Genomic DNA, 23,834 nt, shown 5'->3' with positions numbered 1-23,834 from the left:
TCGGAGTGTAGACTAGACCCCTCCGGAGAGAAATACACAGTGCAGATAAATAAAAGCGTTTGTCCTCCGTTATACTTTATCCACAGAGTGTTGCTGGATGTTGATTTAAGTCTTTAACAAGAGTGAGTATACCTCCCGAGTTTCGTATTGCCCCTTCGGTGTTTTTGTCTCAATTGGCTAAACTGTTGATATCCAGGAAAGCTGAAGACATCATCATAGTTCGCCCATGTCTCCACAAGAGATATGATATGAAATCTGTTAATAAAGTCCATTATACAATTATTAGTCATTTTCTTTTCAATCCTTCAACATTCCAAATAACTATGTCAATAGCACCAGGGCTTTGTTTACAGCCTTGGCCACACCCCTAGCTCTCAGTGTTTGTGTAGTTAGAACGAGGTTTCCATGGTAAGGTTTTCACTGCATAGAGTTCATTTTCATTTGGATTCAATTTATACAGTTTATTGTCAATTTGAATTTTGTCAAAATGTAAGGTTGCATATTTACCATCTTCCCGTGCTTTGTCCTGGAATGGTTTTAACTTCCGTCTGATTTGTCGAATCCTCTCCGTGAAATCCTGTGAGATGTTTACATCCTGGTTCCGCAGTTTAGAAGTTGATCTCAGAATACGTGCCTTGGTTTGATAGTCTTTGAATGACACCAGTACCGGGCGATTACCGCGGGACTTTGTAGACATGCGTCGAGCACTGTATATATCAACTGATTCCTCGATTCCAAGAACATCATGGATTACTTCACGCACTTTTTCTTCAGTGGTACCCGTGGCCTCGTTACGTTCGTCAAGAATATTGTGAAAGATCAGATTATTCATCCTTACTTTATTTTCCATGAAATCAATCTTCTCATTCAGTTGTTCCGTAGTCTTTCTAAGTTCCACATTTTCTTCTGAAAGTCGAGATACATCTTCTTCTAAGGCTGTCATTTTTTCTGTTAAGTCCTTAAAGTTTTTATTTATATCTTTTCGTAAGTCTTGTATTTCTCTGCACATATCTGACTGTAAATTTCTGATCAAATCTGCAATATTTTCGTCTACCTTTTTCACGTTGTCCAGTGTGCTTTGACGTGTACACGGAGTTTTCGGTGGGCCCGGGTTTTTCTCTACATCGCTGCTGACTAAGATTAGAAGTAACGAAGTAAAGGGACAGAGTTTCAATCCTGTCCTCGCGCCTCCAAGCATGTATCGCACGTGCGTTAACATGGCGTGCCGTCGTCTGGTTCGCTTCAACATGAACGACACATAAGTTGTCACAAAACAACCTATCCTAGCCCTGTCAACGTTCAAATCACACGTCATTGCTTACTTCTTTCGTTTGGAGGCTTCATGAAAAACTTTCCACCACTTGAGAGTCACAAATAAGCTTCTAATTTCACAGATTTGCGGAGCTCTCCGAGCATGCGACTTGTCTAGATACCCGCTAGGTGGTTTAAAAAATTTGTTATACTTAATCTAAGATCATCTTTATGGATATATGCAAAAATGTCTGACAAAAACTAATTTTGGTTTAAAATTGAATATGATGAAGTTGGGCAATATGGCTTGTGGCAAGCAAAAATGGGCAAAATTGTACCCTTCAAAGTAATTTTTTGGAGCTTAACTATAATTTATAGCTATTTTGTAAATCGTAGTATGTGCAGACTATATAAGAGTGTGTGAGTGAGTGAGTGAGTATGGTTTTACGCCGCTTTTAGCAATATTTCAGCAATATCACGGCGGGGGACACCAGAAATGGGCTTCACACATTGTACCCATGTCGGGAATCGAACCCGGGTCTTCGGCGTGACGAGCGAACGCTTTAACCACTAGGCTACCCGACCGCCCCGACTATATAAGATACAAATTAAGATTGAAACACATTTTTAGAATAACTAATTAATAATTAATGAGATACATATAACAAAAAATCTTACAAAGTTTGGAAATGACTAATTAGATATATAAATATATTTCGTTTTTTTACAGAAATATTCGCTCGATTTCTACATGTATTTTTGCCTGCATTGGGGACGTCGGAATGGCTATATTTGTCCGTTCTACCAGCAGTTCAGTAACATATAAGTTCCTCATTCAAGATGTTGGAGGTGAAGTGACAATGGATGAGATGAAGGCTGTACAAGGACTGGAGAAACCTGATAACATGAAATGGAATAGTGATGGTACATATCTCTTTGCCATGTCTCCTCAAAAGATGTATTTCATACGGTATTACAATGATGAGGAACAAGTGATCACTGAAGTACAACACAAATGGGAGGGATGGTTTGCCCCTGTGTGGGCGAACACATGCATTCTGGTCTATGACAATAATTTCATGCGTGATGCGGCGCGCACATGGTTCCTTAGATTGTAATTGAAATGGTGGAATGACTGTAGCGGGCACATTTTCACGATACATATTATGATATCAACAAATAAATAAAATAACACATCAAGTGAGTGAGTATGGTTTTACGCCGTTTCAGCAATATTCCAGCAATATCACGGCAGAAATGGGCTTCACACATTGTACCCATGTTGGGAATCGAACCCTGGTCTTCGGCGTGACGAGCGAACGCTTTAACCACTAGGCTACCCGACCGCCCCAATAACACATCAAAGCAAGGGATTCAGTGTCTCACTTATCAAATATTTTAGGACCCTTCAAGTGACATATTTTGATTATAGAGACTACCACTCAGTGACGTGAACTACTGCATAATATGCTACAGCACTTTGTCATTTCTAAACTTGTGTGGGTCGTTTGTTTATTCATATACTCATGTATTACATTCACTATACAGTATATCGCGTACATGGTACATTATATCAAGTGCGTTATACAATATGTCATTTGGGGTGTGCGCCTGTCGATCTCGACGCAAGGAAGTGGCACACATGTACCACCTCTCTCTCCCCTGAGGGGGATGGTGTAAATCCTGCCGGGGAACCATGTAGGTAGCAGAAATACCGTAAGTCCCCATGGTCCCAAGTATGGTGGCCTAACTTTGGTTGCTGGTGATCTATAGTTCATTTTTATATTATATCGTGACATTTAGTGATATCTTTTTATGATTACATGCTAGTTTTAACGATTTATCTGTGATATTATAGTTATTTTACTGTCCATTGATGGCAGGTTTTGATCAGTTGATAATATATAATAACTTCTCGTCACGATATGGCAGAAATATTGCCGATGTGACGTTAAATCTGAACTCACTCACTCTCCCCCTCAGGCAAACACATCATGGGTGTTACGAGGTCACATATCAAGCATATGTGACGATCACGGTGAGATTCACGGTCTTCAGCAACTCATTCTTGAGTGACTGAGTGAGTTAAGATTTAACGGCAGTATTTCAGCCATATCGTGACGAGAAGTACATTAATATTACATATGCTTAGACAAAATAAAAAGCTGTCAACGATGGACAGTACAATAACTAGATTATGACAGATGCGATTTAAAACGAGTTGATAATATTTAAAAGCAAAAAGTATTAGTTAACAACACAATATAAAATGGGCTAGAGATCGTCAATCACTGAAGGGTGATCACAATACTAGGACCATGGTACCTTTGCTTCCTGCATGGACCCCGGCAGGATTTATATCACTCTACAGTCGCTGGCGATAGTTTAAGAGTTAAGCCTCTGGTTGAAATGACGAATGTACTACGTTTAAAAACCTGGCATGCATAAAAATACTTCGAATGATGTGGAACTTACATACCCTCTTAAGGGGACAATTATTTTACGCTGCTTCACCCCACCAACATCCCTCGAGAGTACCGCCACTAACAATCTAAGTTAGTAATTAGCACTGCTAATTTTTAAAACAATACAGTAAATTCATCAAAACATAGAATTAGATGAGAATTAACTTTACTAAAAGATCCTTGACTGTTTTTACCCTGAAATATTTATCCCTTGTGATGGAAAAATCATTACAGCCAAGCAGCACATGCTTGACCGTGATTCTTTCATCACAAGGGATACAAAACGGAGGATCCTCACCTTTTAACAAACACTCAAGTGTATATCTCGAATGACCAATACGACATCGTCGCATAATGACCTCTTCAAGTCAGGACTGACAGCCCAAGTAGGTGGAACCGATATTTGGTTTAATTTCATGTAATTTATTGATACCTACTTGGGTGTCGAACCTCTTTTGCATAGTATCACGGACGAAGATCTGATTACAGGTTTATATTCAGTGTATGGCCATGGGATAAGAAGTACTGTCACAGATTTGTTGAGTGCTGCTTTTGCAGCAGCATCGTCCATTGTGTTACCAATTATATCAATATGGCTTGGTAACCAAGAAAAGATGATCTCATATTGGACAGTAGCAAGTTTGTTATGTAATTCAATAATTTCGTGTAAAAGTGGATGTTCATATGAAATATTCTTCATGGCTTGATATATTTGAGAATTGTTAATATTGCCTGTGATTCTGCTGTAAAAATTGAACTTTCATTCGGTAATCTGGATGATATGGTTCTGGATCCAATGACTGTAGGGCAAGCAACTGCGTCACCATCCTTGGGACCATCGGTTAAGAGGGACTTGTAAGTATTGTATGATCTTCTTAATTGATTATATTCTTGCTGATACCACAACAATCATCCATGAATAGAGATCAATCAATGGAATCGTTTAAAACCTTAGACAGGATATTTATTTTTAACTAAACAGCGTGACAGACAAAATACTGCCTTGTTGGACACTCTGATCCTGAGTATAATGGTCAGACAGGGTAGATCGCACACGAACTTGAAATTGTCTGTCTGATTAAAAACGGGATACAAATTGAGGCAAACAGCCTCACAATCCGAAATCATGTAAATCTGTTTAAATACCGTATTTCCACGTTATGTCGTATACACATCATATTGTTTGTTAATGAAGGCATTTTTTACAAATAATTCTAAACGAACTAGATGATCAATGGTACTCCTGTTTTCACGGAAAACACATCTTATATTTGTTATTAAATTATTGGTTTCTACGTACCATATAAATCATTATTGATCATGCGCTCCACGGTTTTGCAAACGCAACTGGTCAAGGAAATAGGTCGATAATTTGAGGGATCAGTATGATCTCATCCAGGGTTCGGTATTGGAACAGCTATGGCATCACGCCACGAAGAATTTGCCGGATGTCCTTATCTCATCAAAGATCAGAAGGAGGGTTTCCAAACATGGTTCTGGCAGGTGTTTCAGGAGGTGATGGTGGATGTTATCACCACCTGAAGCAGTATCATGAGCTGGCCCAAGGGCAGTTTGCAGTTCATGTATGGAAAAATATTCATTGTAATCTTCTCCATTATCTGAAAATTAAGAGTTTTCTTTTCTTGCTGTTTTTGAAATATTGGGACATAGTTCGATGAGTAAAATGTGCAGGGAGTGTTTTTTACCATGTTTATTTAAAATATCTTTAGTATCTGTTAACAGTTCATCCCCATTTGTAAGATGGTGGATGCTGGATTTGGAGCCTTTTCCTTTTATTTTCTGAATCATGTTCCAAACCTTGGACATTGGAGTTCGTGCATTTAATTTTGAGACATAGTTTTGCCACGATAGGCGTTTATTTTGTTTAAACGTGCGCCTTGCTTTAGCATTTAAAATCTTTAATTTATTCAAATTATGCACCATAGGATTGCGACGGATATATCGTTCTGCTTTTTTCCTTGCCTTTCTAGCTTGTTTGCAGTTATCGTTAAACTACGGCTTTTGGATGTGTGAATTTGCAGAGGTCTTTGGAATACATTCATCAGCAATTTTGTGAAGTTCCTCCGAAAAAGATTGCATAGGATCAGGAATATTTTCAGTCGCAAGTATTTCAAATAAGTGCCAGTTGGCCTTAGTAAAGTTCCATCTTGTGGAAGGAGGGATATCACAGGGGGTAATAGGTTTTAATGTAGTCGGAAAATGATCACTTCCACAAAGGTCATCATGGACCGACCATTCAATTCATTAAGTAAGTCTGGGTCTGTTAGTGATAGATCTAAAGAGGAGTATGTTCCTGTACCAGGATGTAGATTAGTGTTAGAACCATCATTGTAGATACACAAATCGTTGTTGGAAATGAACTCTTCAATGATCTTACCCTTAGAGCTTGTGTGAACACTCCCCCAAAGAGGATTATTCCTCTAAATTTGACAAGGAGATATGTACACATATGTCTGTTGTGACATAATCGTAGTCTGGACCAGACACTCCAGTGATTGACACCATGAGCATCGATCGACGCAATTGGCATACAATGACATGCATCAACCAAATCAGCGAGCCTGACCACCCGATCCCGTTAGTCACCTCTTACGACAAGCATCGTCACCTCTTACGGCAAGCATGGGTTGTTGAAGACCTATTCGGTAAATTTAATCACACATCCTATCAGAACAATGTAATGGAGAAATGTAACTACAAAAGAAAACAAAATATTTGACACTTCTCTATGAATGACTTGTTGAGGACCATGGTAGAGCTATAAATCATATTTTCGTACAGATTAAATCAATAACATTTTTCATCAATCCTTTAGTTTATCACAGACACTGGCAAAAATAATAAAGGCGACAAAAACCTTTCCATAGTCAAGTGATGTTGTGGCTTGAGGAGAGACATGGGTTGTAGCTGGCTACAAATTGTGTACATCAGCTGAATGTGGCCGCACACGCTTGCATATTTAAAATTATCCTCACAATATATTTACATCATTAATTCATTTACATAGTGTGATAACACACCAGCTAAATGTGAAAGGAGAGCTATCTCACCTGGGGATGGTAATCACGGTTAAGCTGGGTTCCAGCCTAAATTGCTGTCGCTAAAGATTATACATAAAGGTCAGGTGTGAGAGATATCATTATCTTTCTCATCTGTGTCGACGTTAGTGCTGGTCATCGTGGGCCCCCACTGTACCTTATTTAACTGGACCTGGATATCTCTCATATATAGATTAGCAAGATGATGAAAAGTGTGTAGTCAAGACCCTAACCTCTTAAATGTTTGCTTGGTATTCTGAGTGTCCATATGACAACGAATAAATGACTGAATGAATTTCTTTATTTCCTCCAGAGTTGATGCCAAGATTTTACAATAGCAAATACATTACTTACCATACGTCAATTAGATTACTTGACCATATACAATGAACTCATGTTACACAGTGCTATGAATCGTTGTCAAGCATATTTATGAGAAATGATTATGGAGAAGACCAAACACTTCTTTGTAGCTGTCATGTTAAAAAGTCATGTTCACAATGCCTACAACCATTTCCTTGCTTAAAATATGATTATAACGTTATATGTGTGTTCTTTTTTTATATTTTTACTTTTGCTTTTTGTTTGTTGTTTAACGCCGCGCTCAGCAATATTCCAGCTATATGACGGCGGTCTGTAAATAATCGAGTCTGGACCAGACAATACAGTGATTGACATCATGAACATCGATCCACGCTTCTCGTAAGAGGTGACTAGCGGGATCGGGTGGTCAGGCTCTCTGGCTTGGTCGATGCATGTCATCGATCCAAGTTGCGAGGATCGATGCTAATGATATCAATCACTGGATTGTGTGGGCCAGACTCGATTATTTACAGACCGCCGTCATATAGCTGGAATATTGCTGAGTGCGGCGTTAAACAACAAACCAAACCAAAACATCTGGAGTGTTTCATCAGCATCATGCCTTGTCTGGACATGGAATCTAGAGAGGTTATCGCACGGTGCCATCATATCTACGACTTTGCATACGTGGCGATACCGTGACCTCCGATATCTCCACTCGTCTGATGGCTCGACAATCTTCAGTTCCGCCACGTTAACGGAAGTCATGAAAACAGAGAAAACTTATGTAAGAGTCTGTATTAAAAACCGGTTCGTACAAGCAACTGCCGGCAAACTGCGGGAATCCGTCGCACAGGAGTGTGCATGATACCACTAATGATTGTCGCAGGGACTACATCTGGCGGAACAACATTTTACGCTGATGATGATTAAAAAACATGGACAAAACTAAATTATTTACAGACCGCCGTCATATAGCTGGAATATTGCTGAGTGCGGTGTTAAACAACAAACCAACCAACCATGCTTCTAAGTTGTATCATAAGCGTCTCACCGTTTCCATCTATATGTTGTTGCTATTATTGATTTACATAAGAATGAACACAGATGTGACTGAGTATGACTGAACAGCGGCTTTTTAGGCTGCAGACGAGCCGGAAGGGAATTTATGAATGTCAACTTCTTCATTATGAGGAGCACAACGTTTCGTAGTATATGCTTACTCCTTCATCAGGTTAATGAATACAATGAGGCAGATAGCATATCTATGTACAACAAAGGTAATAAGGTAACAAAAGGTGGAACCGTAACAAGGTAAGCCACCAGATAATTGGCGCCGATAGGTGATAAGCTATTAGAAATGGAAACCAACACTTGAGGATGTGTTCCGAAATAGCGGATTTCAGGTCTAGTTTGTTGACAGATGTTCCTCATAATAAAGAAGTTAACATCCATAAATTCTCTTCCTTATGAATGTTACCAGATCACAAAACAAAATATACAAGGTCCCTGTTAACCTAATCTTTTAAAAGCCTTACAGAAATCTACATTATAAGCAATATACACGACACTTGCATTTAGATAAGTACTTGTGTACGATGCTTTGTGAAGTAAACATATAGTCTATGGTAGAATACCCTTTACGGAAATCACCTTGGCACTCAGGATACGTATTCATAAGCTCAACAAAATCTTTTTAACAAAATCACGGCTGTGAATATCTTCCCACAAACATCCATTAGGCATATTCCAAGAAAATTATTATTAACATGTTTTTAACCCTTTTTGTGTAGTGGATGATTTATGCTTCTTAACCACTGATCTGCGAAATTAACTGACTTAAACATATTGTTGACTAATACAAGTAAATAAGATGAAAGAGCATCACTGTTATAGTCGAACATTTCTTGCTGCCAACATTTCATGACCAGAACCTTTTCTAATTTTAATATCACTTATAGATTTTCAATCTCTTCCATACTGAAGTGTTTACAAGCATCATCCTTATAAACATCACAGCTGTCTGATATATCATCTTGAGAACAAATATAGTCATTTAAGAAAGTAACCAAATTGTCATCAAGGACATCATCTTGAATGTTTAAAACAGATCTAAAGTATTCAACCCATGACGCACGATCAATGGAGGGCGCAGTATATATAAAGTTGTTATTAAAAGTCTTTACAAAAGTCCAAAATGCCTTTGCATTATAATATTACAGAGTAATAAAATATCATTCGTGATATCTTTACGATGACGACACATCCCTCTGAATTTATTTCGGAACTTATGAAACTGTCTCAAATGTCCAAAGTCACATGTGAGTCTAGTTATTTATATTTGTCACTTTTCAACTTACTGCAGTCTTTATTAAACTGTGCAACACTCTTGGAGAACGTATTGTTATTTATACTCGGTATCATACCACAGCTCTATACTGTCAATAAGAGTATGGGCCACAAGTGATGTACTATTTGATGAGACGTTATCACACTCCTCCAGATCAAGCATATTTAACTCACTTTCTAAAACCTGTTTAAATGTCTCTGCTTTTGCTGGACGTCCGTTTCCTGACAGAAAGAATGTCATAAGACTCAGACACAGTTACATCTTTCTCATAGCGTTTTTGTTGACATGCGATCGGGAAATGATTCTACCCTGGTTTCAACGCTGAAATTGAAAATGGAATTAAATAAATCAGTTGAACACACCATGTAGTCAACAAAACTAGCGCCTCTGTTTACAAAACATGTAAAATCACCATCAGAGTCACCCCGAGATCTACCGCTTAATATGTGGATTCCGTGGTGAAATGGCATAGTCCATGAGATGACCAGTTCGAGCATTAACGTTCCCACTAATAATGATATCTGCATCCCAATACTGTGATTAAAATTCGGTTTATTTTATTTTATCAAGATTTATTCAAGATTTTATCAGATTTATCAAGATGCTGTATACCTTTAATATCACGGTTCTCACTCGCAACAGAAGAGTGTTCCGGATGTTGTACACAAAGCGGAGAACGATAGCCCTGTCCAATCCAATGAATTGTGAGTTAAACACAACAAATATACAGTCACTGTATGACACATATAAAAGAACAAATGTATCAAAAAAGCTGTGAGGAGACATTTGTGTTTATGAGTAAAACACATTCCAGTATATTCACAGTACCACAACTCCGTCTTGGCTGGAATGTCCGCCACCTTACATACTTAGAATTATCGTCACAACATCAGTAATTCATTTGAGTACCATTTATGACATACGAGCTGAATGTGTGAGGTGAGAGAGCTATCAAGCCTGGGGTGGTAATCATTGTTCATCAGGGTTCCGATCAAAATGGCTGTCACTAAAGATACTACATAGTGAGTGAGTTATTATTTAACGTCACATGGGCAATATTTCAGCCATATCGTGACGAGAAATTACATTTATGATACATTTATGATACATATATTTAAACTGAATAAAAAGCTGTCAACGAAGGACAGTAGAATAACTAGAATATCACAGACTTGATTTAAAACTAGTTGAGAATATTAAAAGGCAGTAAGCATTAATGAACATCACAATTTAAAAATGGGCTAGAAATCGTCAGCAACTGAAGGGAGATCACCATACTGGGGACCATGGGGACTTACAGTACTTTTGCTTCCTGCATGGACCCTGGCAGGATTTATATCATCCCTTCAGTCACTGGCGACAGAGTACCAGTTAAGCCTTAGATTAAAATAACGAAGATACTACGTTTAAAAGCCTAGTGTGCAGAAAAATACTTCGAATGATTTGGGACTTACATACCCTCTTAGGGGGACAATAATTTTACGCTACTTCAACCCCCCTCAAGGGTACAGCCACTAACAATCTAAGTTATGAATTTCGCACTACCAATTTGTAAAACAATACATTGAACACATCAAAATTTATGAAAAAGCTCTATTTCCTTTAAAAAACATAATATTAAACGAGAATTAACATCATTAAAAAGGTCCTTAATTGTTTTTACATTGAAATATTTATCCCTTGCGATGGAAAAATCAACACAGTCAAGCAGGACATGCTTGACCGTGATTCTTTCATCACAAGGGATACAAAACGGAGGATCCTCACCTTGTAATAAATATTCGTGCGTATATCTGCTGTGGCCAATACGACATCGTCGCATAATGACCTCTTCAAATCTGGACTGACAGCCCAAGTAGGTGTAACCGATATTTGGTTTAATTTCATGTAATTTATTGATACCTACTTGGGCGTCCCACTTCTGTTGCATAAGATCTCGGATGTAAGATCGAATCAAGGGTTTAAAATCAGTGTATGGGATCAGAAGTGGTGTCACAGATTTGTTGAGGGCTGCTTTTGCAGCAGCATCGGCCATTGTGTTACCTTTGATACCAACATGGCTTGGTAACCAACAAAAGACGATGTCATATTGGCCAGTAGCAAGATCATTAAATAACTCAAGAATTTGGATTAAAAGTGGATGTTTTGAAGACATATTTTTAATTGCCTGAAGACATGAAAGAGAATCTGAAAACAGTATGAATTGTTTATGTTTAGATTGATTACTGATATATTTAAGTGCTGTAAAAATGGCGTTTGCTTCTGCAGTGAATATGGAACTGTTATCAGGTAAACGGGAAGAGATTGTTCTGGATCCAATGACAGTGGCACTAGCAACTGTGCCACCATCCTTGGATCCATCGGTAAATATAGATTTATAAGTGTCATAATTGTTTCTAAGTTGGTGGTATTCTTGTTGGTATATTAATTGGTTAGTATCTGATTTCTTAAGTTTGGTTAATGTCAGGTCTACCTCTGGCTTTACCATTTGCCAAGGAGGAGAGGAGAAAAGTTGAGTAGGAGCTATATCTTGGAGTTTAATATTTGAAGCTGATATTGCAGATTTTATTCTAATTCCGAGTGGTGGATGGAGTGCCGATTTCTTATTCTAAAGATCTTCGTAGAGAGGATGGAATATACATTCAAAAGCTGGATTTGACGGATTAGAATATAATTTAGTGATGTATTGTAGAGATAATTTTAGTCGGCGTTGTTTAAGAGAAGGCTCATCTGCTTCTATATAGAGACTGTGAATGGGAGACGTTCTGAAGGCTCCAAGACAAAGCCTCAGACCCTGATGATGTATCGTATCTAGTTTTTGTAAATTACTTTTACAGGCTCCACCATAGATGATGGAGCCATAATCAAGTTTGGAACGAATTAGTGACCTGTACAAGTGTAAGAGGGTTGTTTGATCCCCTCCCCACTTTGAATTAGAAACAACTTTTAATAGATCGAGTGCCTTCAGGCATTTAGCTTTGAGGTATTTAATATGCGGGAGAAAAGTTAAGTGATGATCAAAAATAAGTCCCAAGAACTTGGCTTCCTTAACAACTTTGATAGGAGTGCCATTCAGAAATAGTTCAGGGTCCTTATGCGGTTTATATTTTCGGCAGAAATGTATGCAATTAGTTTTTGATTTGGAAAATTTAAACCCGTTTTCTAGACACCACTTGTTAATTTTATTAAGACATAATTGTAATTGCCTTTCAATTGTGTGCATATTTTTACCACGACAAGATAGATTAAAATCATCCACAAAAAGTGATCCATCAACTGAATCATTTAAAACTTTTGACAAACTGTTAATTTTTATACTGAATAAAGTGACAGACAAAATACTGCCTTGTGGGACACCCTGATCCTGATTATAATGATCAGACAGGGTTGTACCCACTCGGACTTGAAATTGCCTGTCTGTTAAAAACTGGGATATAAAATGAGGCAGACGGCCTCTTAATCCAAAATCATGAAGATCTTTTAAAATACCATGTTTCCATGTTGTATCGTAAGCTTTTTCTAAATCGAAAAAGATCGATACAGCATGTTGTCTATTTACAATGGAATTTTTAATGAACGATTCCAAACGCACTAAATGATCGATAGTACTTCTGTTCTTCCGGAAACCACATTGTATATTGGTAAGTAGATTATTTGTTTCCAAGTACCACACTAATCGATTATTTACCATGCGTTCCATAGTTTTACAAACACAGCTAGTTAGTGAGATAGGTCGGTAATTTGATGGATCAGAATGATCCCGCCCAGGTTTGGGTATTGGTATAACAATGGCATTATGCCATGAAGTTGGAAACGTCCCAGATGTCCAAATGTCATCGAATATAGTCAACAAAGTTTCAAGGCATGATTCTGGCAAGTGTTTAAGTAGCTGATAATGAATATTATCAGCGCCTGCTGCTGTATCATGAGCTTGCCCTAAGGCAGTATGTAGCTCATGTAGTGAAAATACCTCATTGTAATCTTCACCATTATCAGATGTAAAATTTACTTTTTTCTTTTCCTGTTGAAGCTGATATTTTTGAAATTCGGGAACGTAATTTGATGAAGACGAATGTTGAGATAAAGTTTTCCCAAGTCTATTGGCAATAGCAGATTTATCCGTTAGCAAAGTGTCACCATCCTTTAAATGGTTTACTGTAGAATTTGATCCCTTGCCTTTGATCTTTTTGATCATGTTCCATACCTTGGACATAGGGGTACGAGTGTTTATTTTGGAGACATAGTTCCTCCATGATTGACGTTTATTTTGCTTAAATAGACGTCTTGCCTTAGCATTTGAAATTTTGACAGTGTTTAAATTATGGACAGTAGGATGTTTACGGAAGTATTTCTCCGCCTTCTTACGACATTTCCTAGCTTGTTTGCACGTGTCATCAAACCATGGTTTACGAACACGTGGGTTGGTAGAGGACTTTGGTATTGATTCATCAGCAATTTCATTCAGTTGATCTGAGAACAACTGAATGGGGTCAATAACATTCTGAAAAGACGTAGGTTGTAATTTATCTTTGCATAAAGATTGAAATAAAAGCCAATCAGCCTTCACAAAATTCCATCGAGGTGAAGGTGGATCATCAGCGGGATTAATGGGCTTAAGCACCGTGGGGAAATGGTCACTCCCACATAGGTCGTCATGGACGGACCATGAGAATTCATTTAACAAAACTGAATCCGTCAAAGACAGATCTAAAGATGAATAGGTACCAGTAGCAGGGTGCAAGTAAGTGTCGGAGTCATCATTAAAAATGCAAAGATCGTTATCGGAAACAAAATCCTCGATTACTTTTCCCTTTTGATTAATGGTTGAACTTCCCCATAGAGGATTATGCCCATTTAGATCACCCATGATGACACAGGGCTTTGGGAGTTGGTCGTATAGTTTTTGTAGATCATTTCGCTGAAGATTTGAAGAAGGAGGAATGTATAAGGAGCAAAGTGTGAAGGCAATATGCAGTGTTAGTCTAACTGCAACTGCTTGCAGAGTCGAGTCAAGCGGAACAGGACTGTGAACAACGCCCCGCCGCACTAAAATAGAAGCACCTCCAGTAGCTTTATCTCCTGGAGGAGAGAAGGAATGATATGAACTATATTGCTTTAAATCAAACTTATCTGTATTTTTAAGGTACGTCTCTTGTAAACAAATTGCTGATGGATTTAAATCACTTGTTAATAACTGTAGTTCATGAAAATTATGCCTAAGTCCTCTGCAATTCCATTGCATTATATTAGACAATTGAGTCATGGTGGCTCAATTGGTGATCGCTCGCGTGAATGGGAGGAGGAACTGCTCCCCCGCCTGTCCTGTGAGGACAGAGTAACCTCCATGTCCAGAGGCCCAAAGGAGTTCTGTAAAGGAACCTCTGAAGGTGAAGGGACAATAGGTGGCTGTTTTCTACTCAATTTCTTTTTCTCTTTTTTTTTCAGATTTGCAGGTTGTTTCCCAGACGTTTGGGATTGTGTCTCAGACTGAATCTCAGTCTGAGATCCTGAACTTGATTGACTGATGGCAGGAATAGGTGTGGAAATAGTGGAATTTGGAATTGTAGCAACAGGTTGTTCTGACTTGACCCATGTCAGGTCAGTCTGACACGAAATAGATGATGTTGTTACGGGGCGTGAGACTGCAGCGGAGTAAGAAATAGTTGAAGTAGTTGTGGTCTGATCTTTCAATAGTTTCTTTGCATCCAGGTAGGGTATGTTCCTTTCACATTTCAGTTTCATTATTTTAGATTCAATTTGCCATACAGGGCAAGATTTAGATGAAGCAACATGTGGGCCAGAACAGTTAGCACATTTCAAATCATCTTCGCAGTCAGTGCTCTCATGGTTGACACCGCAACGATGACAAACAACCGAGTTTCGACAGGATTTGGAGCCATGACCAAAACGCTGACACTTGTAGCATCGGAGCGGATTGGGGACATACACATCCACTCCGATGTGGAAGTAACCTGCTTTAATTGACTGGGGAAGGGTTGTACGAGCAAACGTCATTAGATACGTGTTTGTATTGGTGATGACACCGTCCTTCTTGAAAGTAAAACGTTTAACTGCAGTAACAGCCTGGTCTCCCAACTCCGTAGCGATTTCTTCTTCAGACATGTCGGACAGACAACGAGCCCTGTCACGAACAATGCCTCGACAAGAATTTAATGTTCTGTGCACAGACACAGCAACGTCAAGATTGGCAAATGTAGAGATAGATAAAAGATTGAGAGATTGCTGTCTCCGTGCACACTCCACAAGAAGCGAACCACTACGGAGACGGGTGACGTTCTTGACTTCACCGCAAATCCCGGACACAGCCTTAGAAACAGCAAAAGGATTCAATTTGATAGGTAAGTTATCAGTAGCCTCAATCACCAGGAATTTTGCCCAGGAATCAATAGTTTGCGAAAGATTTCCAGTTGAAATTTCAATTTCCTCCAGACGTCTCTTTTTTTCATTACGAGATGAACCAGATTGTGGGAGAGCCATGATGAAAAGAAAATGATTCAGCACCCCTGTTCCCCACCCCCCATCGAGTGTCAACAAGGACGGTGTTATATTGCAACGGATATCCAGGATGCAAACACCAGGGATACAGGGATGGTATACTCCAGAGAATATGACGTGAATAGCTATATTTATCTACCAGATGTAGTGCCAGGAAGGTTCAGTCCATGACAAGAAACTGGAGACATACAGAATATAGAGGTCAACATCACCAGATTGGCCCATGAGCCACCGCCTTCTGGCGTAAGACTCTAGGCAATTTATTCCATCAAAAATTGGTAATTCATACAAAGTATGCTTGGCCAAGTCCAAAATATACATTATAATACAACACAGGAGTGCATATACAATATTACGCACAGGGCCTGGCATGACCAGCCGATTGATAAGACCGGGCCCATCTTACCACCCGTCTAGGCGAAGTAAGGGTCGAAGTAGTGTGTTGGGCAAAGGAACACAGTTCCAGGAACCAGTGCCCTCAACTACCAGACTCCCGTCCTCCGCCGACACAGGGACGCAACCCACGGCAAACAGGTTGCCCATTTTAGTCGCCTCATACGACCAGCAATGGGAGGCTGTGGAAATATTCTGCCCCGGTTCCACACGGGGGAAGAGCTATTAGCATTACCCAGCACTCACCACGAGGAGGTTGCTCTTCACGAGTGCCAAAGATACTACATAAAGTGAGTGAGTGAGTTAAGATTTAACGTCACATCGGCAGTATTTCAGCGAAACAAGGAAATACTTAACTTCCAGAATAAACAGGTACTTGACCAACACAAGTTCTTCACACCTAACAATAAAATTGTACTTAACCTAAGCTGATAACCCAGAATAAAATAGTTTTTCACAGTTATTTGTGAAACGTTGGAAGGCGCTATGATCACTAGGCCGTGACGAGCTTGGTTTTACGACCGGGTGACACGCATGCACTTAGAATTTAGTCAGAATTTAGAATGACTAGTAAAGTAGAAGTGAAGAGAAGTTGTTCCAGTAAACATTTTATTTGCAGGTATGTCATGTTCCATGGGTTGATCAGCTGATACAGCTTTACACATGTCATTCACTTACTGAACATACTACTATCTGACGAATATTTTACTTACAACTTCACCTTAATATCAACGTCAATAGTTTAAGCAAATGTGGGTTTAAAACATGTTTTGCCCTCATTGAGTTTCCAGGTTTGTCAGCAAATGGGTTTCACGAGTCCTAAACCTAAAAAGCCCGCATCTGCTTTCTGCATCTGCATCGGGCTTTCCTTGCTCGATACGGCGTCATATGACTGAAATACTGTTCTAAGCAGCGTTAAGCCCAGTTCATTCGCTGACTCTATGTCAGATGATGATAAAAACAAATTACAAAGTGAAAGTGAGTTAATGAGCCCTCAGTGTCTGTCTTTAGGTCCGAGCTGGCGTCTGTGCATTCAACACTTGCCAAGGGAGCAGGTGCTTGGAGACTCGTGTTGGAAAGGCTGCCTGTGTCAAAGGTACTTACCGACATATATTGTTAAAAGTTAATTGGAAACATGTAAAAATACTAAAACTGAACATTGCGTTATGTCTGCATGTTGTCCTTCAGGTGGAGAGAATCAAGCCCAAAACCAGACCATTGACAACACCAAGCTCATTGATGCCTGCACAATTGGAGACCTGCCTCAAGCCAAGTACATTTTGTCGCAAGATACTGTGGACATCAATACAAGAGTGAAGAATGGTACACCGGCGATGATAGCTGCAGGGAAAGGACACAGAGAGATACTTGAATTACTTGTGAAGAAAGGTGCTGATCTGTCTCTATTGGATGATGATGACAACAGTATCTTACATGTGGCCTGTAAAGAGGGAAACGTGGAGATAGTGAAGTATATCCACTCACAGAACATCATTGACATTGAAAGTATGGGGGATTTCGAGAAAACGCCGGTGATGTTTGCAGCAGAGTCTGGAAAGATGGAAGTGTTTTCTTTTCTTAAGGAAGTAGGAGCTAATATATCAAAAGTGGATAGGGGCGGTAAAAATATCCTTCAACTTTCCTGTCGAGGAAGAAACGTACATATAGTGAAGTATGTTTTCAAACGAATCATTTTGGACATAAATAGAAAGGAGCACAAAGAAATGACATGACGCCAGTGTTGCTGGCAGCACGTTGTGGAAACAGAGACATGATTGACTTACTAATAAAGAGAGTGAGTGAGTGAGTGAGTTAAAGCTTAACGTCACATCGGCAATATCTCAGCCATATCGTGACGAAACAAAATTGACATTAACAATATATATTAAGTAGTACACAATTCTGCCGACGAAGGGCAGTATAAAAACTAGCATATCACAGATTATCGTAAAACTAGTTTGAATATGTTAAAAGAGATAACTAACGTAATCATTTGACAACACATTATAAAAACGGGCTATAGATCGCCACCAACTGAAGGTTGATCACCGCGCTGGGGACCATGGGGACTTACAGTACTTTTGCTACCTGCATGGACCCCAGTCGGATTTACATCATCCCTCCAGTTGTTAGCGACGACTGACATAATTTAGCCAAACATTAAAAGAACATATATGCTACGATTAAAAAGTGGAAGATATAAATATACTTTGAAAGACGTGGTCTTACATACCCTCTCAGGGGGGCAATAATTTTACACTACTTTAACCCCCTTTGAGGATATAGCCACTAACAATCTCAGTTATTGATTTAATCAACCGATCATAAAAGGTATTTATTTACAAAGCATAACATTCAAAATTTATGAATTAAATCAATTTCTTTTAAAAAAGCAAGAATTAAATGAGAACTTATCTGATAAAAAAGATCCTTGAGTGATGGAACTTTGAAATAGTTATCCCTTGCGATGGAAAAATCAATGCAGTCAAGCAGGACATGCTTGACTGTGATTCTTTCATCACAAGGGATGCAAAACGGAGGATCCTCACCTTTTATTAAATATTCATGAGTATATCTGCTGTGGCCAATACGACATCGTCGCAGAATGACCTCTTCAAATCTGGACTGACAGCCCAAGAAGGTATATCCGATAATTGGTTTAATTTCATGTAACTTATTTATACCTACTTGGGTGTCCCACTTCTTCTGCATTAGATCACGAATGTAAGCTCTAATAACAGGTTTATAATCAGTGTATGGGACAAGAAGTGGTGTCACAGATTTGTTGAGTGCTGCTTTAGCAGCAGCATCGGCCGTTGTGTTACCAGAGATACCAACATGGCTTGGTAACCAACAAAAGACGATGTCATATTGGCCAGTAGCAAGATCATTAAATAACTCAAGAATTTCAATTAAAAATGGATGTTTGCAAGACATATTTTTAATAGCCTGAAGGCACGAAAGTGAATCGGAAAAAATAATGAATTCTTTACATTTTGATTGATTGTTAATATATTTTAGTGCTGTTAAAATTGCGTGTGCTTCAGCAGTGAAGATTGAACTATGATCTGGTAATCTTGATGATATTGTTCTGGATCCAACGACAGTGGCACTAGCAACTGCGCCACCATCCTTGGATCCATCGGTAAATATAGATTTATAATTGTCATAAGTGTTTCGTAATTGATTGTATTCTTGTTTATAAATTAGTGGATTTGTTTCAGATTTCTTCAGACTAGTTAATGTAAGGTCTACCTCTGGCCTTACCATTTGCCAAGGAGGCGATGAAAAAAGTTGTGTGGGAGCTATATGCTGAAAGTTAATGTTCGCAGCAGAAACGACTGATTTAATTCTTATTCCTAGTGGAGGAACAAGAGATGTTTTCTTATTGTAAATATCTTCATAAAGTGGATGAAATACGCAATTAAAAGCTGGATTCGACCGATTGGAATATAATTTAATGATGTATTGTAAAGAAAGTTTCAAACGGCGTTGTTTTAGAGACGGCTCATCTGCTTCAACAGACAGACTTGGAATAGGAGAAGTGCGGAAGGCTCCAAGGCAAAGCCTCAGTCCTTGATGATGTATAGTATCAAGTTTTTTTAAATTACTTTTACAGGCTCCACCATAGACGATGGAGCCGTAATCAAGTTTTGAACGGATCAGGGACCGGTACAAGTGTAAGAGTGTTGTCTGATCCCCTCCCCACTTTGAATTAGAAACGACTTTCAATAAATCAAGTGCCTTCAGGCATTTAGCTTTAAGGTATTTAATGTGTGGTAAAAAAGTTAAATGGCTATCGAAAATAAGTCCTAAGAACTTGGCCTCCTTCACAACTTTGATAGGGGTGCCATTTAGAAAAAGCTCAGGATCTTTATGCGGTTTATATTTCCTGCAAAAATGTATGCAGTTAGTTTTTGATTTGGAAAACTTAAACCCGTTCTCTAGACACCACTTGTGAATTTTATTGAGACATAATTGTAATTGCCTTTCTAATGTGTGCATATTTTTACCACGACAAGACATATTAAAATCATCCACAAAAAGGGATCCATCAACTGAATCATTTAAAACTTTTGACAAACTGTTAATTTTTATACTGAATAAAGTGACAGACAAAATACTGCCTTGTGGGACACCCTGATCCTGATTATAATGATCAGACAGGGTTGTACCCACTCGGACTTGAAATTGCCTGTCTGTTAAAAACTGAGATATAAAATGAGGTAAACGACCTCTCAAGCCAAAATCATGTAAATCCTTCAGAATGCCATGCTTCCAGGTAGTATCGTATGCCTTCTCAAGATCAAAGAAAATGGATACCACGTGTTGTTTATTAACAATAGCATTTTTAACAAAGGATTCTAACCGTACTAAATGATCAATAGTACTTCTATTTTTCCGGAAACCACACTGAATATTTGTGAGAAGGTTATTGGTTTCCAGATACCAAACTAATCTATTATTCACCATTCGCTCCATGGTTTTGCAAACACAACTGGTTAACGATATAGGGCGATAATTTGAGGGATCTGTATGATCCCGGCCAGGTTTTGGGATGGGGACTACAATGGCATTATGCCACGAAGGAGGAAAATGCCCTGAAGTCCATATTTGGTCAAAGATATTTAAAAGTGTCTCAAGACATGATTCAGGTAAATGCTTCAATAACTGATAATGGATATTATCAGCACCCGCTGCAGTATCATGAGCTTGCTCAAGAGCGGTATGTAGCTCATGCAATGAAAATACTTCATTGTAATCTTCACCATTAGTAGAATCAAAATTAACTTTTTTCTTTTCCTGTTGTTTCTGATATTTCTGAAACTCAGGGACATAATTTGTTGATGAAGAATTTTTGGCAAGAGTTTCGCCAAGTTTATTTGCAATATCTAATTTATCAGTTATTAATCTGTCACCTTCTTTTAGATGATGTACAGAAGATTTTGAACCTTTGCCTTTTATTCTTTGAACCATGTTCCACACCTTGGAAATGGGTGTACGGGAATTAAGTTTTGAGACATAGTTCCTCCAAGATTGACGCTTATTTTGTTTATAAGCACGTCGTGCCTTGGCATTAGTAATTTTAACAGTATTCAAGTTGTGAACTGTTGGATGTCGGCGAAAATATTTTTCCGCTTTCTTCCTACACTTTCTTGCTTGTTTGCAATCATAGTTAAACCATGGTTTACGAAGATGAGGAGTTGCAGAGGACTTAGGAATTGTTTTGTCAGCAATATCATTGAGTTGATTCGAAAATAACTGGATGGGATCAAGTACATGTATGAAGTTGTCAGGTTGTAATATATCAACACATAAATTTTCATACAAGGACCAGTTGGCCTTGCTAAAATTCCATCGTGATGAAGTCAGGTCATCATCCGATGTTACAGTTTTTAAGACAGTAGGGAAGTGATCACTTCCACACAGGTCGTCATGCACAGACCATTCAAATTCATTGTAAATGTTTGAATCTGTGAGGGACAGATCAAGGGCAGAATAGGTTCCAGTAGCAGGATGTAAGTAGGTGTTTGAATCATCATTAAATAGACATAAACCATTATCAGAAACAAAATCTTCAATAACTCTCCCCGTGTTGTTTGTACTTGCACTTCCCCACAGAGGGTTATGCCCGTTTAAATCGCCCATGATGATGCAGGGCCTAGGGAGCTGATCATATAGATTCTGTAGATCAGACTGTCGAAGAGCAGATGAAGGTGGGATATACAAAGAGCACAAAGTAAATGCAATGTGCAAAGTAATACGGATAGCTACAGCTTGAAGATTAGTATTTAAATGTACAGGACTGTGAATGACGTTCTGTCGGACTAAAATAGTAGAGCCTCCGGTCGCTTTATCACCTGGAGGAGAAAATGAATGATGACAGTTGTACTGCCTGAGATCAAACGTATCAGTGTGCTTAAGGTATGTCTCTTGGAGACATAATGCTGACGGGTTATAATCTTGAACTAACAATTGTAAGTCATTAAAATTCTTTCTTAGTCCTCTGCAATTCCATTGAAGTATATTTGGCGAATGAATCATGGTGGTTCAATAGGGGATCTCTCACGCGAAAGTGAGGAGGAAGAACTCCTACCAGAATTCTCAGACGATGGTGTTACTTCCATGTCCAGAGCACTATAGGAGTTTTGAAGAGGTACCTCTGAAGGAGAGGGATTCCTTGGTAATTGTTTTTTACCCAACTTTTTTCTTTCCCGATTTGACCGCTTGACATTTGCAGTTGTTGTTGGTTCAGGTGGAGTCTGACTCGCTGCCTGAGAAGTTGAAGGTGGTGCTGTTGTTTGTGCATCAGATTTGTCATGCTCGATGGCAGGAGCAGTCGCCAGGGGTCGATCAGATTTGACCCATGTCAACTCTGTCTGACACGAGACAGATGAAGATTGGACTGGCTTTGAGACAGCAGCAGAGTAATTTAGTGTCGACTGAGGTGGTGATTGAGACTTGAACAGTTGTCTTGCTTCTCCAAAAGTAATGTTTTTTTCACACTTTATCTTTAGTATTTTTGATTCATTTTGCCAAATAGGGCAGAATTTGGAGGAAGCCATATGTTTGCCATCACAGTTCGCACATTTGAGGGCTTGTTGGCAATCAGTACTCTCATGGTTGTCGCCACAGCGTTGACAAACCACAGAACGATTACAGGACTTAGAGCCATGGCCAAAATGTTGACATCTAAAGCATCGGAGTGGATTGGGGACATACACCTCCACTCCGATGTTGACGTATCCAGCTTTAATTGATTGTGGGATAGAAGATCTGGCAAACGTAAACAAGTACGTATTTGTTGGTTCAAAAGTTGAATCGTCCTTCTTGCGGGAGAAACGTTTAACAGCAGATACTCCCTGAGTTTGAAGCTCTTCAGCAATTTCTTGTTCAGACATGTCCGACAAAGAACGAGTCCTGTCACGGACAATGCCTCGGCAGGAGTTGAGTGTCCTGTGTTCAGAAACAACAACCTCAATATTGGCAAATTGACTGATTGATAACAGATTGATTGATTGTTGTTTCCTTACACATTCAACAAGAAGGGAGCCAGAGCGAAGTTGTGTCACGTTTTTAACCTCTCCACAATATCCTTGAATGGCTTTAGAAATGGCAAAGGGGTTCAGTTTGATGGGTTCATGATCTTTAGCTTCGATCACAAGGAAACGAGCCCAAGAATCAATATTTGCAGCTGTCTCATCAGATGAGCCTAATTCTATATGTCTACGCTTTGAACCAGGATGATTAGAAGCCATGGTGAAAGAAAAGTATTCAGCAACCCTGCTCCCCACCCACCATGGAGTGTCAACAAGGACAGTGTTACATTGCACCGGATATCCAGAATGCAAACACCAGGGATACAGGGTTGTTATACTCCAGAAAATAAGACACGAATAGCTATATTTATCTACCAATTCAATGTCAGACTGGTTCTGCCCTAGACAAGAAATTGGAGACATACATTACTCGGAGGTCAACATCACCAGATTGGCC

The 23,834-nt window shown here is 39.0% G+C and overlaps 1 protein-coding gene across 1 annotated transcript; it reads left to right on the top strand.

Annotated features, from left to right (window-relative positions):
- Positions 1-2,033: 2,033 nt before the first annotated feature.
- LOC124123923 (putative ankyrin repeat protein RBE_0220) lies at positions 2,034-22,701 on the top strand. Its single transcript, XM_048390147.1, has 3 exons — positions 2,034-2,175; positions 17,526-17,923; positions 22,594-22,701. Exons 1-3 carry the CDS (start codon positions 2,034-2,036, stop codon positions 22,699-22,701), a joined length of 648 nt encoding a protein of 215 aa, XP_048246104.1.
- The last annotated feature ends 1,133 nt before the right edge of the window (positions 22,702-23,834 follow it).

Source organism: Haliotis rufescens, unplaced genomic scaffold (assembly GCF_023055435.1).
Source record: "Haliotis rufescens isolate VD_foot unplaced genomic scaffold, xgHalRufe1.0.p SCAF_84, whole genome shotgun sequence".
NCBI lineage: Eukaryota > Metazoa > Mollusca > Gastropoda > Lepetellida > Haliotidae > Haliotis > Haliotis rufescens.
This window is presented reverse-complemented; position numbering and strand designations above follow the sequence as displayed.